The 16,283-nt window shown below is 45.9% G+C and overlaps 1 protein-coding gene across 2 annotated transcripts in view; it reads right to left on the reverse strand.

Annotated features, from left to right (window-relative positions):
* The window catches only part of IGSF3 (immunoglobulin superfamily, member 3), a 92,091-nt gene that overhangs the window by 12,973 nt on the left and 62,835 nt on the right, over positions 1-16,283 (reverse strand). For both annotated transcript variants that reach the window (XM_008582425.1, XM_008582424.1), the window contains 2 exons: positions 14,403-14,807; positions 2,821-3,231 (listed from right to left, as the gene is read on the reverse strand). In XM_008582425.1, coding sequence (XP_008580647.1) covers positions 2,821-3,231; positions 14,403-14,807 — 816 coding nt within the window. The remainder of the gene's footprint in view (positions 1-2,820; positions 3,232-14,402; positions 14,808-16,283) is intronic.

Consider the following 16,283-nt stretch of genomic DNA (forward strand, 5'->3'; position numbering starts at 1 on the left):
CCTGTAATTTCACAGAGGGCCCTAATGAGCCTACCTGGACCAGAGGCATCTAAAAGCTGCAACACTGTACGTGCACAGAAGCACCTCAGGAACATCACCTAAGAGACGTCTGAGGAGGGGAGGGCCGAGCACTCTCACTCTTTACTCTCTATGCTTCAATACTGTGTGACTATTTTATGACATTCATGATTACTTTTGTAAGTAAAAGGCCAAAAAATAAAAAAAAATAAAAAAACAGAAAATATATTTTAAATAACAAGACTCCCCTATATATATATATATATATATAAGCAGAAGTGTTAAGTCTGGTTATCTCTGGGTTGAAAAATTATTTCCTCTTTGGGAGTTTTTGTTTTTCTAAAAGCTTGGTAAGTGTATGTTTTCCTATCAGGAAAAAAACAAGAAAAAAAAAAAAAAAAGAAAAACTAGAAGTAGGAAAAAAAAAGAAAGAAAAAGATACAAGCCAAAAATCTCAGCTGAAAAGGGAAAAGTTGTTTTCATTGGTGTTCTGTGTGTTTTCTGTGTATGATGTTAAAATTTGCCATAACAGAGATTTCACTAAATGTGTCAATAGGGATGCTTACAGCCCTTCAGCACTGTCCCACTCACTTTGATTCTTATCTCAGATGGGAAAAAAGTTGTTTTCATTGGTGTTCTGTGTGTTTTCTGTGTATGATGTTAAAATTTGCCATAACAGAGATTTCACTAAATGTGTCAGTAGGGATGCTTACAGCCCTTCAGCACTGTCCCACTCACTTTGATTCTTATCTCAGATGGGAAAATCCCCTTAATAAATTTAAGACCTACCAAGAACTTCTTGGTTTCAGTACAAATGAGGAAATAGAAAGGATTGTGAGGACCAGAGAGGAAACACAGAGGGGCCAGGGTGATCACGCCCTCCCAGCAGAGAAAATAATCAGAACTGAAAACAGAGAAGAATAGCAACCAAAAGAATGTTGGTGGGCCTGACAACAACCTTCAGTTTTCAAATGCCCCAGGGACTGGCCTGAAGTCTGGGCACAGGGCGGGCACTGGAAATGCCAACAGGAACCGTGCAGACCAGAACTTCCTGTTGAATGCACCAGCAGAAGGGTTAACAGAAAACATCACTGTGAGGCCAGGAAAAATCCCTGGAAATACGATGTCCTCAGGAAAAGGAAGGGAACAGTCCCACTGCATTCAGCATGGGCCAGGACACATATGGAGTTCTGTGTCTGGTTCCATTGGCTCACAGAACAAATATTTATTGAGGTCTCCTGGGAGACAAGCAGAAGTAAAGAAAAACCAAGTCCCTGTGCACACTCAGGGAGCTGCAATTCAGTGGAAGAGGCAGACAACAAATGTATATATATCTAAGTATATAAATAATGAATAAGCAATGCATAGTAACTGATAATAAGTGAATTATAAGTATAAATATAAATAAGTATTTCATAATTACTTATATATAAATACGTAAATAAACAGAATGCCAGGTGGTGATATGTTTTGTGAAGGGGATGGGGAAAGGGATACAGAGTGACGATGGTGCTATTTAAGTTAAAATGATCTAGGAATGCCTCTCAGAGGATAAGCGAGATATGTATCTATGGCCAATATGTTCCAGGCTAGGAGAACAGCAAATACAAAGGCCCTGGGGTGTTAAAGGAAAGCAAACATTTATTCTTCATTTAACCGATATTTATTAAGGGTGCCACTGTAGTGGCTGAAGATATAAAGACATAGCCCTGTACTCAAAGTGCTTGCAGTACAGTGGAGGAGAAATGCAAACAATTATTACACTATGTGTTTTATAAGGGATCCCTAGAGATATGGCAGAAATCAGGGTAGGCTTCCTGGAGGTGGTGCTGAGAGAAGTCTTGGGGATGGGGTGAAGACAGGGGAAAGTAGCAGAAGAGGTACATTCCATGCGGAAAGCACAGCATAAGTAAAGGCATGGAGGTGGGACTCGGTGGCAGCTCAGCACCTGGGGCCATCAGGAAGGACAGGCAGCAACACAACAAATTGTAGGCATGGGGGAACAAGGGACAGAGAGGCCACTCAAGGCCACACTGTGTGAGGAGGAGTTGAAAGAACTAGAGATCTGAGAGGCGCACGGGCCTTCACATATTTGAAGGGAAAGGACCTAACTTCTCTTGGGTTGTTCTAGGGGCAGAACTAAAAGCTGAGAGGGAAACTACAGGAAGACGGACTTTTCAATTAGGGCTGCCCAGAAGTGGAACTGAGGCCTGTGGAGGTAGTGAGCTTTCTCACCCAGAAGCGTTCTGACACAGGCTGGACACCACCTGTGAGGGAGCAGAGGAAGGGCTGCCCCCCAGGGTCTGAGAGGGGGCTGGAGGAGTGATTCTGTTTGGAGATAGGAAGGGCTTGTGGCTGGCATAAAGGCTGAGCCCTTATGGGTATAGGCTGAGCTGGAGGGTAAGGAAGAAGGGGTAAGAAGATGAGGGAAACCAAAAAAATGCCTTCTAAGGCAGGAATTCTGGGTGTGTGGCTGGGGACAGCTCGAGATCCAGGGTACAAACTGCAAACCCAGAAAGAGATCCAGGAGCTGCCACCAACCCTGCCTCGCTACATTTTGCCAACCACAGCTGCCCTCTCAGGCTGCTCCTTGGTGAAAATGGCCATAAAAGCAGAGTCAAAGATGCTCTGATGAGTGGAAGGACCTGCAGTGCACTAGGACGATGGTCTGCATGCCTGCACCCACACCCAGCGTGGATCCTGTGGACAGTCTCGCCATGTGGCCCCACAGCCCCGCCCACTCCCGAGGCAGTCTCTGCACTAAACTCACTGGCCTAGGATTGCTTCAACCTCCATCCTTACCTGGCTGCTTCACAGTGACTTCCGTGCGCCCTGAGACCTCCTCTGCCAGCTTGTACCAGGCATAGTTGGGGCTCAGCAGCCACTCCTCCACGTGGCAGTAGTAACTGCCACTGTCGCTGACCTCAGCTCTCTGAACGGTGAGACTGAACAGGCCCCCGGATACGTGCCTCTCAAACTGGAGCCTGGCTCTCAGGCCCTCCTCCTCGGCATAGGTGCCGTACTCAAAAGCAGAGTTGTGGGTGGTCTTGAGGATGAGCTTGCCGTCAGCGTCTGAGGGCTTGTGGACATACCAGAGCACAGCAAAGTGAGAGTTCTGGCTGGTCTGAGACTTCACTGAGCAGTTCAACTGAATGGGCCTGTTTTCCACCAGGGTGAGGGTCCTCTTCGATTTGCTCACCTGTAGCTTTGTCACTGCAAAGCAAAGAGAAATGGTTCAGAAGAATCATCACACACTCTTGGAAACAAAGCCCATCCCAAATCTCATTTCCAGGCTCTGAGCCTGGCTTTGTCCAGCACAGTTCCTAGAGCACTTGACATTGACAGGCTTCCTCCAAAACCAGACTCAGCATGAGGAAAGCAGCATGGAACTGACATCACCCCCAAAAACCCCTCCCTCTGCCTCCTCCTTGCCATGCCTGGCTCAGCCACTCACTCTCTCTCCTCTGTCCCCTGCCTGTTCTCCCTGCCATCCAGGGTGGCCCAGCTAAAATACAAATCTGCCCACTGCATGTCCCTGCTTACACAGTTTAATGGCTCCCGACTGCCTATAGGCACTAAAGAAAAGAACTCCTTTCCACCGCACAAAGTCTCTCCAGAATCTGGCCCTCACCCAACTGTCCTGACTCATCTCCCGAGCCTCACCCTCCAGCACCCCGCTCCCCCCACACAGCTTCGCCCTGAGCTCTGGGCTTTGCTCTGCAGTCCCCTCTGCCTGTCCCCTTCTGCCTCCTCCCCACTCTGACCCTTCTCTCCACTCATCCTTTAGTCCCCTCATTCCCATCACCCTGGGCTAGATGCCCTTCTCCTCAGCACCCTCTACACGTCCTCCAGGCTGTTTTCCTTTCTCCCTAGACTGTGAGCTCCCTGAAGGCAGAGAACAATGTTTGCTGAAATATGTGCGTGAGTGGGTGAATGAATGGAAGCATGTTGGAGAAATATGGTAGCAGGAAGAGGATGCTGGGTGGGTCTTTCTAGGGGAGAGAGAGAGAGAAGGTTGAGAAGATAATGAGCAATGGGACAAGCAAAACAAATAGAGCCAATTCCAGTTCCCCTTCCCCTTGCTCTCCTGCTCCAAGAAGAGAAGGGAGGGCAGACTCCAGAGTGCTACTCCAGCTGCTCGGTCATGACGATGTTCACCTTTCAGGTGGCAAGAAGCCAGGGTCTAATGAAATATATCTTAGGAAGGTAATTTGAGATTGCACCCACTCCATCATTATTATGTTTCCCTCTGCTTTCCCAATACTAAGTTCTTCTTAGGGAACTGACAGTAAAAGCATCATTCTATCCCCCCTCCTCTCTTTGCAGTTGGCTTTTCAGCCAAAGGACCAAACCACTTGCTAGCTGTGAAGAAAAGCTGGGGTAAGGTGCAGATCCCACACAGGGAGAGCAACCAGGCTTCTTCCAACTAGGTTTTCCCAGAGCAGAGAGGCAGGGAAGACTGCCCTTTCCAGTCTATCTGGTCAGTCTCCTGTTTCTTTAGGCCAGAGTTGGGCTTCAGGACCAGATGTTGCATCCAGATGCAGGACTGAGCCCACTGGTCAGAACCCTGAGGTTCCCTGACTGCACTGGTTGGCCGGCTTGCTCAGAGCTTGGTGTGTAAAGACAGCACCAAGGGTTGAGTCCCATGCGTCAAGGAATGGAAACTTTTGAAAGCCACAGACTGCTGCTTGATCCCCCTGGTAACATACAGACAAATGTTCTGAATGAATGTGAGAATTTAGCAAGATGAAGTGTGGCAGTATCCAATACCCAACATCGTTACTGCAAAAGCAACCCTGAGGACACATCCCCTGGTGGTAAATCAGACACTCTCCACAAAGGACTGCTGAATTCACATACTTACAGACCTTCTCAAACATCACGCAAATCAAGCACCAATTTGTGAGAAATCCTATGTCTCACGCCACCCCCCTTCTGGTTTCATCTTTTTTGTTATAAGGCCCATCTTCTACCTTCTCCCTTCTTCAAACACAGAAAGTCCTCCAGGGCACTCTGAGAATCCAGGGCAGGGTTTACCATTAAGCTCCCAAGCTCTGGAAACTAGATGTGCATTAGCTTGCCAGCCAACTTTTCAGATTAGATTCCTATAATACTTGAAACAACCGGCTCCTTTTCATTCCTTTCCAACCCAATTCACCACATGCAAATAATGTCTATAACAGTGCAAACGACACCACCTGAATTACCTGGTTCTTTGCCAAAAAAACTGGGTTGTTCAGTGTAGAGTAAGAAAGAGCTTTAAAATGTATTATTAATTGGGGCCAGATTATTTTTTGCAACTGTTACTAAGGAAACCTCAATTGCTATAGTAACTGCATATGTTAAACTGGAATCCTATGACTAAACTTCAATTCGGTCACATGGTCTGAGAGCAAGAATCCAAGGAATAAAATGTTTCAAAGTATTTCCATTTTTTTCCCCTTCCCATGTCAAAATATTGTGAAGTGTTGAGAAGCTTGAAAGAGAGGCATTTTTAAAATTTAGTGCATGTCTGACAGGAGGGCAAGGGGTCAGCTCCTATTCTACACTCTAGATTTCTTCCCACATGTTAAAGGCAGGGAGGACCTTTCCTGAAGCCAGGAGAGACTGGGACATGTATAATTAGGAAGCACTCACACATCCTGCCACAGCACTGCCTTGGGCAGTATGTGGCCTTGTATATCACCTTCCTCCACGGAGGTAGGAGAGCCCAGCCCCTTTAAAGACTATATATGTTTTCATCTGCAAAATGAGAATAATAATATGTATTTGCCTCATTAGGAGTGTTGTGCAGACTAAAAGCAATAGTCTATAGGAAGAGTTTAGCACAGACACTGGCATATAATACTCAGTAAACTCTAGCTATTCTCCTTCCTTTTGGGTTTCTATGCCTGGTCCCAAGTTCAAAGCATAAATGGCAATCTTACCTCTAAAAGTGCTATCCTGGACCAGCAGCATCAGCATCACCTGGGAGCTTGTTAGAAATGCAGACTCTGGGCCGAGCCCGTGGCGCACTCGGGAGAGTGCGGTGCTGGGAGTGCAGCAGTGCTCCCGCCGTGGGTTCGGATCCTATATAGGGATGACCGGTGCGCTCACAGCACTCACTGGCTGAGCGCGGTGCGGCCGGTCTCAAAAAGGACAAAAAAAAAAAAAAAAAAAAAAAGAAAGAAATGCAGACTCTCAGGCCCCACTCCAGACCCACTAAACCAGAATCTGCATTTTAACAAGATCCCCAATGATTCAGATGTGCTTGAAAGCCTGAGAAACCCTGGACTTGGCTATGTGGTGAATGGACTAAAGCAATAAATGGAGAGTTGAGAGAAAAGATGATGAGGACTGAGGTTAATCCCCAGCAGTGAATCTGCAGGAAGAAGAAAGAATCCAACAAGAGGCAGGAAGAAAGGTCAGACAGGCTGTGGGCAATGCTGCACCTGCAAGAGCAGCCACCATCTCACGCCAGCCAGGCAGCTCCCAGGGGCCGTACCCACTTGAGGGAATGGCCCTTTCTGCAACTGGAGAGTTTCCTTCCCAGTCTTCGGATCAAAATGTAAAGAATCTGTGTTTTGTATTATAGGAGAGGCTGTTGTGTTACAAACCGTTTTTCTAGCAATAAATACAGTTTTACTTATTGTCAAATAAAATTTGTAGGAGGCCAGCGATTTGGATTAAGCTCCTGTACTGAGCCCAATGGACCAAATCAATATGCAGTCATTCGTGCTAAATGAAACTAACTTAGTATCACAGGCATATTAACAAATAACTGAGTTTCGGTCAGTTACAGCAGCTGAGGTTTGTAGTAGTCTGTAGGTAGTCAGTTGATTCAAATAAGGACACTGAGCTGTAACCAATTATACTGTCTCTATACCTTACTTGTTTTCTATACATAAATACTGCCTGATCATGTTGCTGGGGAAAGTTCCTTAAACCTGTTCTGGTTCCAAAATTCGCAAATTGTAAATAGAAGCCAATTAAGATCTTTAAATTTGTTGTAATTTTGTCTTTTGGTATCAAGGTGAGAGACAGCAGGAGGAAGGAGGCCAACCCACCCATGCTTTGGGTTTTGCTTTGTGTGTACTCTTCTCACTCAATAAAGGATTCCCTTAAACTCCACTGTAGCTCTGTTACATGCTGCCTTACACTGAAGGTAATTTTTTAAAGGTCTTCTCTTTCCTACAAAATTCTAAGCATCTCAAGGGCAGGGACTATGACTCCATCATTGCTAAACAAATGAATGGACTGAATAAATATACAATTAATCTTTTAAAGGAGGAGCAATTCTGATTTTGACAGGAGGGAGGGAACATTTCCAAAAGTATGTGACCTCTGAGCTAGGCTCTGAGAAATGAATGAGGTGTTCAACAGGCAAAGGAGGAGTGTGAAAAGGCACCTGGGAGAGAGGAGACAGGTAGATGACAACTTCTCTGTGCCTACCTGCAGTCAAGTGTGGTGGGTGAAGTTAGAAAGGTAAGCGTCAGCCAGATTTGTAGGGACCAGAGCTCGCACTTGACCCTGACCACCTGGGGCTCTATGGATCTGCAGCATCACCTGGGAATACATTAGAACCTCGCTGAGTGGGGCCCAGCACCCTGCGGTTTCCTGAGATTTCCAGGTGACTGGGTGCACACTCAAGTTTGAGAAGCCACAGGTGTGGTGAGGAGGTGGCCGCCGGTAGGCCCAGAGACAGCAGTTTCAGTTCAACGGTGTGAACAGAAGCCAGAGAGTAGCCGGTGAGAAGGAGGGGGAAAGAGGAGGACATTGTTCTTTGTTAAAGACACCTGACAGTAATTTCAGGGATGGAGGAATCCAGTGGCTGGGACAGGAGACATTGTTTTTGAGTGGAAGGAAACAAGTCAGCCTAAAGCCTGGGATAGAATGCTGGGGAAGTGGGTGGCAAAGGCACCTGCCAGAGTCCCAGCGACCTTAACACCCCTGGGCTCCCTCCTCTTCTCTCTCCATACAGAAATGCCCTAGTTGAGCCCTTAATAATCTCTTTCTTAGATGGTTATAATCAGCCTGCATACAAGTCTCCCTGCCTCCAGCCTTAGCCACTGCCAGGAAGATCTTCCTAAAGGGCAATGGGAGTATGTTACTCCCCAGCTTAGAGCCTGTCTACAGTCCCCATCCCACGGCCCATGATAGCAGTCCCCAGCAGGGCAGCCAGTGCCCCAGGACATCGTGGAAATCTGTAGGCAGGTCTTAGGTGGCCACACTGATTTGCAGAGGGACAGGTATTTAATGAACTAAAGCCAATAACAGATGTAAAACCATATCTGGGACAATTCCATGCAACAAAACTCCGCTTGTGTGCCTCTATGACTTTCAAGTGACGTTCATATAGGTGAAAATTCTGAGCCTAGAACCAACCTTCATTTTACTATAAACACTTTTTTTTTTTCATGGTTTGAATATATGCCAGGTCAATCAAGAAAGGATCTTCCTTAGTTTTATTCATAATTGAATAGTTCCTCAGGACTTCAGAAACCCCTTTCAGGACGGCAGTGCTGCTTGGGATGCCGACTCTCTGACACAGTGGCTGTCCATTGGCCTGTGTTTAGGGACAGCACCTCTGCCAGCTACAGCACTGACCACTACTGCACCTTCTAGTGTAGTTGTCCCTGAATGCTCACATGTTGAAACATTATTTTACTATGAACTTCTTAAAAATTCCTCCTTTATCCCACAATTAGGGAAGTATAACAATTTTTATAAGATTATGTGATTTGGAATGCTATATTATCTTTGAATTTCATCTCAGGGTAGCAAAGAGAATGTTAAAAATTGTTATAAAAAAGGGAATATATGATCTGGGTATGATCTACAGTCCTAATTCCTCGGTTTAGGGTATTCTTATTTAATAAACTTTCATATAGTCCTTTCTATGTGTTCGGCACTATTCTAAGCATTTTATAAATATTAACTATTTGGTCCTCACCAGTCCTGTGAAATAAATATCCCAGATTTTGCAAAGACAGAGGTCCAAGATCACACAGCCAGTTAAGTGTTAGAGCTGGAATGTAAACCCAGGCCTTCTGGTCTGTCCTTGCTTTTAGCCATTACATATGGTGACTCTCAATGCTCCCTGCCAACCTCGCCTGGGGCAAACTCTCCCAGCTTCAGTCACCTCAAAATAAGCCTGTTGCTTCCTCCCTTGGTGACTTCTTTATTCACACAATCCCAAAACGCTCTTCTCCTATTTCCCTCCATCCCATCCCCAGCCCAGTTCCCCCTCATGCCTCCTGCCCATTCCCTTTGCCGACTCTGCCACCACTCCTGTAATGCCCTACGGCACTTCTGTCCCCAGGCCTGCGCCTCCTCCAGGGGGGCAACAGGAAAGTAGCAAGAGTCAGAGGTGGAAACTGCTAATTACAAGTAACTTGGACACGCCCTGCCCTGTCTTACCTGTCTGCATTCAGAGGAATGACCCTTGCTCCTTGATGCCAATAACCAGTGCAGCACCTGTTGTCACCATGCAATGAGGCCTGAGGCATGAGGGGAGGGCTGGGGACTCACGCTCATTCTATCTCTGTGCAGACAACAGGCAGAGGCCACAAGGGGTGGAAGCAGGAGAACCCCAGGCTCCCCTGAAAGAAAGCAGGGGCCAGTCCTCCAAGGCATGGAGCAGCCAGTCACCTCCTGGGCTGTGACAAGGCGTGGCAGTGTTCCCATACCCTGGGCTCATGGAAGGCAAAGAAATAGCCCTCAGCTATCCAATCTGCCAGGTCAGCAAAAAGAAACAAGAAAACGGATTTAGCAACATCCAGAGGGTATTAAATATTCATCCTGACTACCCATCAGTAAAATCCCAGCAGAATGCACCCACTGACAAGTCGGCTCTCTACCACTGGAGGCTGTCCTCCTGGATGCTTGTTTATTGCTTTGTCGATTTTAATGTGCAATATTTAATAGCTAGACCAAGATCTGGTCGTAAACATCTGGAAAATGAGTGCTGACATTTCCCTTATTGCTTCTGTATTTAGAGATGTGAAATTGGAGGGTGTTTCTGGAGCTAAAGAAAATCAGAAGGAAGCAAGGAGATGCTTCCCAATTTAAAAAGAAAAGAACTGATTAAGAAGTAAGAATCAAATATGTTCAATTGGCTAAAAGTCTTGCCAAAATGTCCCTTGGGGGTCACACTATGCTATCGATGGGAGTAAGACTAAGATAAATAAACAACAAAATGAAAGTGCTGGCATTCCTTGAAGATTTCCTTGGGGATGTGCATAAGGAATAGGATGCGTGCATATGGAATGGCCGATAACAGACCCACAAGTCGATTGAGCCATCCAGCCAGAGATATTGATGAATCAAATACCTGTGATGTGGCCAGGATCAGCAGGTGGCTCTGGCAGGGACTTATCTGGGGCACAGACCACACAGAACCTTGTTGGGAGAAATAACATTACAGCAGTGGAAGGCTGATGCTAAACAAACCAGCAAGAATTAGTCAACAGCCCCCAGGTTTCTATTTGAATCTGTTAGAATAAGAATATTCAACAAAATATTCTTTTAAAAGGTGAGGAGCAGGGGACATTTCTATGGAAGACACCAGAGCAGGGCTAAGAATTCATGTTTCCAGGGCCAAGGTATGCAGGGAGAGGAGGAGGAGGAGGAGAGGACAGCACTGGTTTTGAGCTCTGGAATCCCCAAGTCTTAGAGCCACCTTGTGGCAGAAGCTAGAAGAAACAGAGCAGTTAGAAGAGACACAGATTAAGCTTCTATGCCATTAGCAAACTGTCTTGAGAAACCTCTATGAGTGCCTTATGACACCAACTTCCAAAAAACAAATTTAAGGAATTGCAAAGGAGATCATAAAATCAAGGATGTTAAGCCAGAGAGAGGAGACGTTAAATGAAAGTACATGGTACCAAAGAGGATTCCTGAGAAGGAAAACAAATAATTGTCTAGAAAATACCACAATATAATAACATGAAGACCTTGGACTCTGGAGCTAGACTGCCTGTCTGGATTTGGATCTCGGCTCTGCCACTTACTATGACTACTGGTTATTTATTTAAGATCTGTGTCAGTGTTCTCATCTGTAAAATGGGTGAAACAGTAGCCCCTCACGGCACTGCCTGGACTGAGTAAGGAAGAACTAAATCAGCCACTATGTGTAAAGCGTTCAGGATGGCGATGGACACAGAAGAAATGCTCAATCAATACTAGCTGCTTGTGCTGTTACTCTAGTACCACAGTGCCGAAGCACCTCCACATCAGCACTCTACGAGGAAACCTTTTCTGTAAATGGCATCATTAACTGAATGCAGAAAGAATAATTTCTGATTATATGACCTCAAACAAAGGTCACGGTATCTCCTCCCCATAGCTTTTTAATGAGGCACACCTGGGTTCAAATCCCACCTTTCCCACTCACTAATCTAGCTTTGGCAAGTTAGAACCTGTGTGCCTCCATTACTTCACTAATAAAATGGAAAAGCAATGCCTTCCTTCTTGGGTCGCAGCAAAGATGAAGTGAGGTGACACACACTAAGTGACCAGTAGTCTCCAGCACATAATCAGCCCTCATTTGTTTTTCCACTTCTACTTCCCCAAAATAAAAGCACCAGTACCAACCAGAGTATGTACGAAAAAGAGAAAAAAGGAACATGAAGCTCCTTGGAAAATATTAAATGCTAAATGCATAAATATTTAATAAAGGAGAGACAATAACACTTAAGGAGATGCACTCTCCCTGGTGCCTCAGCCACTCTCTGGGAGTCCAGCACGGCCTCAGGCACCTACCTTTGCTCTTTCTGGCCTCCAGAGGGCCATGAAAGTGCATTACTGTGCACCTTTAAGACAGAAGCCTCATAACAGCTGAGTACAACGATGCTCGTAAGTCTCCTATGCCAACCAGTGTTCATTCTCACTTAACAGTGAAAACACAAACAGAAACCAACTCAAGATGCACAAGACATAAAGACAGTCCTCAGAGCAGATCCAGGGTCCCCTAACTCTCCAGCTACTTCTGCCCAGAAGGCAACATCATGGTATAATAAAAAGTGCTGACATACGGAAGTCAGAGAGACCTGGGCTTCAATCTCAGTTCAAATCTCAGTTTTGCCACTTATCTAGTTGGTTTGCCTCCGTCAAGGCTCCCAACCACTTTGAGCCTTGGTTTCCTCATTAGCAAAATGAGGATACAAACATCCACATTATTAGATTGTTGGATGTTTATGTGTAAAAAAAATAAGTAAATTACTAAGCACAAAACCTGGCACCCAAGAATTACTTCATAGATTTTTGTCCCTTTCTCCTTTTATTTATTTTATTTTATTTTTTTCCTTTTTGTCTTTTTTCGTGTCCGGCAACGGATCACAACCCTCAGTGTCACGCCTGTACCAGACCGGGACCAGCAACAGGATCGCAACCCTCGGTATTGCTCCTGCACCTCACTCAGCCAGTGAGCGGGAACCGGTCTGTATGTGGGATCCAAACCCTCGGCGGGAGCACCACCGCGCTCCCAAGCGGCGCACTGTAGCAGTGCGCCACCGGGCCGGCCCCCCTTTCTCCTTTTAGTAACATCATAAATTAATCAGAATTCAAATACTTAGAACCTTCAATGAACTAATTCCATATTCTTCCCTTAGGCACTCTGGTCTTAGATTCCAAGCAGTAACAAAAACAAGCGAATGTGAAGGATTTATTCAAAAAAGGCAACGTCAGGCAAGGTCTTGGGTCAGCATGTCTACCTTCTACAGCTGGCAGAGCCACGTGACGGGCACTGATGCTCAGAACACTGACCTTGAGGGCCAGCAGAGATAACAAAAGATGCAATTACGGTCCTAATGTTCTACTCAATAAGGCAGGCAAGTGGGTACCTTGGCATTTTCCACAACACGGGTTCACATAAAATGAGGTCTCTGCTTAACCCATCATTAACCTGAAAACCCACTTAAGCAGAAGAGGCTCTTCCCTGAGCATCTTGTCAGTCCAGGTTTAGGCTCTAATTGGCTAAGGAACAGTTTCATCATTTATACAACTCACTTGTTCCTAATCTGGTACAGAACAGGACTGTTATAGGGTTAGAAGAGGTGAAGGATAACTCAGATGTTACCGTTATTTAACCTCACATTGCTGAAAAAACCACTGTGGCCATCTGAAGTGGTCTAGCAGACCAGGTCAGGCACTAACCATGGCTGTTAATGGGCAGAAAAATCCTTTTTGCAAGGCGTTCAAGCCATCTTTGCAAAGATGGGTCATAAAGTCAGAAAAAAGTCTTTGCAAAGTCAAACCCCACCATTCACTGCACGGGTGCCTGTTCTGTCCTGTGCATGGGCTGGACAACAGGAGGAATGCAGGAGCCTACAGCCTGGGCTCCACCCCCACCAGCTAACTACCCAGCAGAGATGAGGAGAGACACATGGGAAAACTGTAAAAGTAGTACATATGCTCCTGCATGTTAGTGCAAGAGCCTGATGAAGGTGAGTGTTTATGCAAAGCTCCACTGACTAATGCTCCCCAAATAGTGCATTCTTATCATCTGCTTTGAGAGAGACTCAGCCCAGAAGATAACTCAAACTCAGAACACCTGGACAAGGCCTGGGTCAAGGAAACAGTGTGGGAGAAAGATGATGGGGTTCAAATCTTGGCTCCACCATTGACTAGCTACATGACCTTAGACTAGTCACTTAATCTTTCCTGGGGTTGTTGTGAAATTCTAATAGAATAACTGACCCTCAGCACCTAACGCAAAGCAGATGCTCACTAACTGCCCATAATTATTGCAAGGATTATAGCAGATGAGGTTGAAAAAAGACGGAGCTTTCTGTAGAATTGGCCTGCACACTTCATAAATGTCAATGTCTTAACATACATACACACACACAGGTTAGGGAATTGTTTAGACTAAAGGAGTCTAAAGAGACAGGACAGTTAAATGCAATGTGTGATCCCCGATTGGTTCATGGTTTGGAAGCAAAAAAAAAGTTATAAAGGGCATTATCGGGACTACTGGGGAAACGTAGATAATAGGACTATACTGATGTTAAATTCCCAGAGTATGATAATGGGGTTGTAGTTGGGCAGGACAAGGTCCTTTTCTTAGGAACAATGTGTTGAAGCGTCTAGAAGGAAGTGTCCTGATGTCCACAACTTACCCTCAACTGGTTCAAAACCAACAAAATACACACAGAAGGAGAAAACAAATGTGGAAAGATGTTAACCATTGGCCATCAAGGAAAGGGAATTAGAGTGTTCACTGTATAATTCTTGCAACTTCCTACCAGTTTTAAATTTCTCAAAATAAAGATCTGGAAAACAAAGCAGCTATGCAAAGGGCTGAATACACACTTTTCCAGTCATCCTCCCAGGTTTCATCATCCACTGTAAGCACATACCCCACAGGTCCCACGTGAGCGAGGCCCTCAGGCCAGAGCACGCACCTGGCTGCAGCACCCTAATCTCCAGCAGGTTGGAGGTCCTTTCCGCCAGCCGCGTCCAGGTGTTGTTGTAGTTCTTCCGCCACAGCTCTGCCACACACTGGTACTTGCCCGCCTCTGTGTCGCTGGCCCGGCTGATGCTTAGGCGGACATTGTTGCTGAACTCGGCCTTCTCGATGGCAGTGCGGGTTCGGAAGGTAGAGGATCTGTCCCCCCACTGGACCCCTCCATCCCGGGTGAAGGTCACCAGGTCATGGAATTCGACGGTGCCCACTGGCTGGAACCGCCATGTCACTGACACAGGGACGTGGGCCGGGTAGTGGGGTTTGATGATGCACTGCAAGTCAAAGGAGTCACTGTAGGTCACTCCCGGTGTGCGGGAGACAGCTGTGACTGCAAAGCCCGTTTCTGCAGAGAGACAGAGAGAGTCAACCAGAGGTGGCAGCTGGCCATCTCAGGGCAGCATGACACCTGCAACAGGGCTGCTGGCAGAGCAAGACTAGTGGGCCTCTCTTTTGAGCTCTTTCTTTTCACCCAGACTAATACTACTTTAGGTATCATGTTGAAGCACAAACCCAGCAGTTTATGAGACCCCACAGAAAGACCCATTTCTCTCTGAGCAATTCTCTCTGAGCCCTAATAGCCCAAACCCTTCCCAATGAGAACCTCATGTGGATTTGTGTTCCATCCTCTTCTAGAATTCAACACCAGAGTTACTTGTAGGCAGGGCCATTCCTGGAAATCTTGGGATTCCACAAGAAAACAGGAGGAAAAAGCTCCCAAGCCCATTTCCTTTGTTACAGGCAAGGTTGACACATCCCCCAGCCCTGACACCTCCCTTTCCTGGCCCACAGGTACACTGGCAGCCCAGAAGGGAGGCAGATGGAGAAGGCCTCCATCCCTTTTCCACTTCCCTCTCGAAATCCGGGGGCAGAGAGGCAGTGAGGGACCCGCAGCAGGAGGGGACCTCCGGTGAGGTGGGACAACGGTATTAAATTCAGGATGTTGCAGTCTCAGTGGCCATGAGCTTCCCAATGTTCCTGACTTAATGGGCAGCATCACTAATACCTGATACTGACTCCTCAATAAAAGTACCGCAGAGTTCCTTCAGTCTGGAAACATATTTAGTATTAAGACATTGACTATAATCATAAAACTACCAGCAGCCAGTACTTATTGAGCACTATCTCTGTGCCAGGCATGGTGCCAACTGCTTTGCTCTCACCACACTTCACTGAATCGCCAACACCACCTTGCAGAACAGGTAGCTTATCATCCCTTTTCGCAGATGTGGAAACTGAGGCACAGAGAGGTTAAATTAATTGCCCAATATCAAGCTGCTCGTAAATGGCAGAGTCAGGCTAAAAGCCTGCATGCACCTGATTCCTGGGGCCTTTTAAAGTTGCTTTACTCATAGGAAGCATAACACAGTGGCTAAAGTCACAGCCTCTGAAGCCAGCTGCCCAGCTTTGACACTTCCTAGCTGTGTGACATTAAACAAGTTACTTAACTCTTCTCTGCCTCTGTTTCCCATCTGTACAATGGGTCCTTGTGAAGATTAAATGAATCAGTACTTGTAAAATATGTGGAATAGTACCTGGTACGTGGTATACACTATATTTTGTTAAACACAAGGGTACTTCAGAAAGTTTATGGAAAAAGTGGAATTAGAAGATGATACGAATCTTTCCATGAGATTTTTAAGTACCTTGTACGTATTTTGTTCAAGAAACAAAATAGACATAAAGAAAAGTACTTTAAAATCTGTAAGTGAAAGACTAGGCACAGAATGAATCTCTTGGCTTTCTATGGGGAAGTTGTCAGGGATTAGGTAGGCATAATTTGCTGAAGACTCTGGATCTTCAATTTGGATTTCATAAGCTG

This window comes from Galeopterus variegatus, unplaced genomic scaffold, assembly GCF_000696425.1.
Source record: "Galeopterus variegatus unplaced genomic scaffold, G_variegatus-3.0.2 Scaffold2608, whole genome shotgun sequence".
In the NCBI taxonomy this organism is placed as follows: Eukaryota; Metazoa; Chordata; class Mammalia; order Dermoptera; family Cynocephalidae; genus Galeopterus; species Galeopterus variegatus.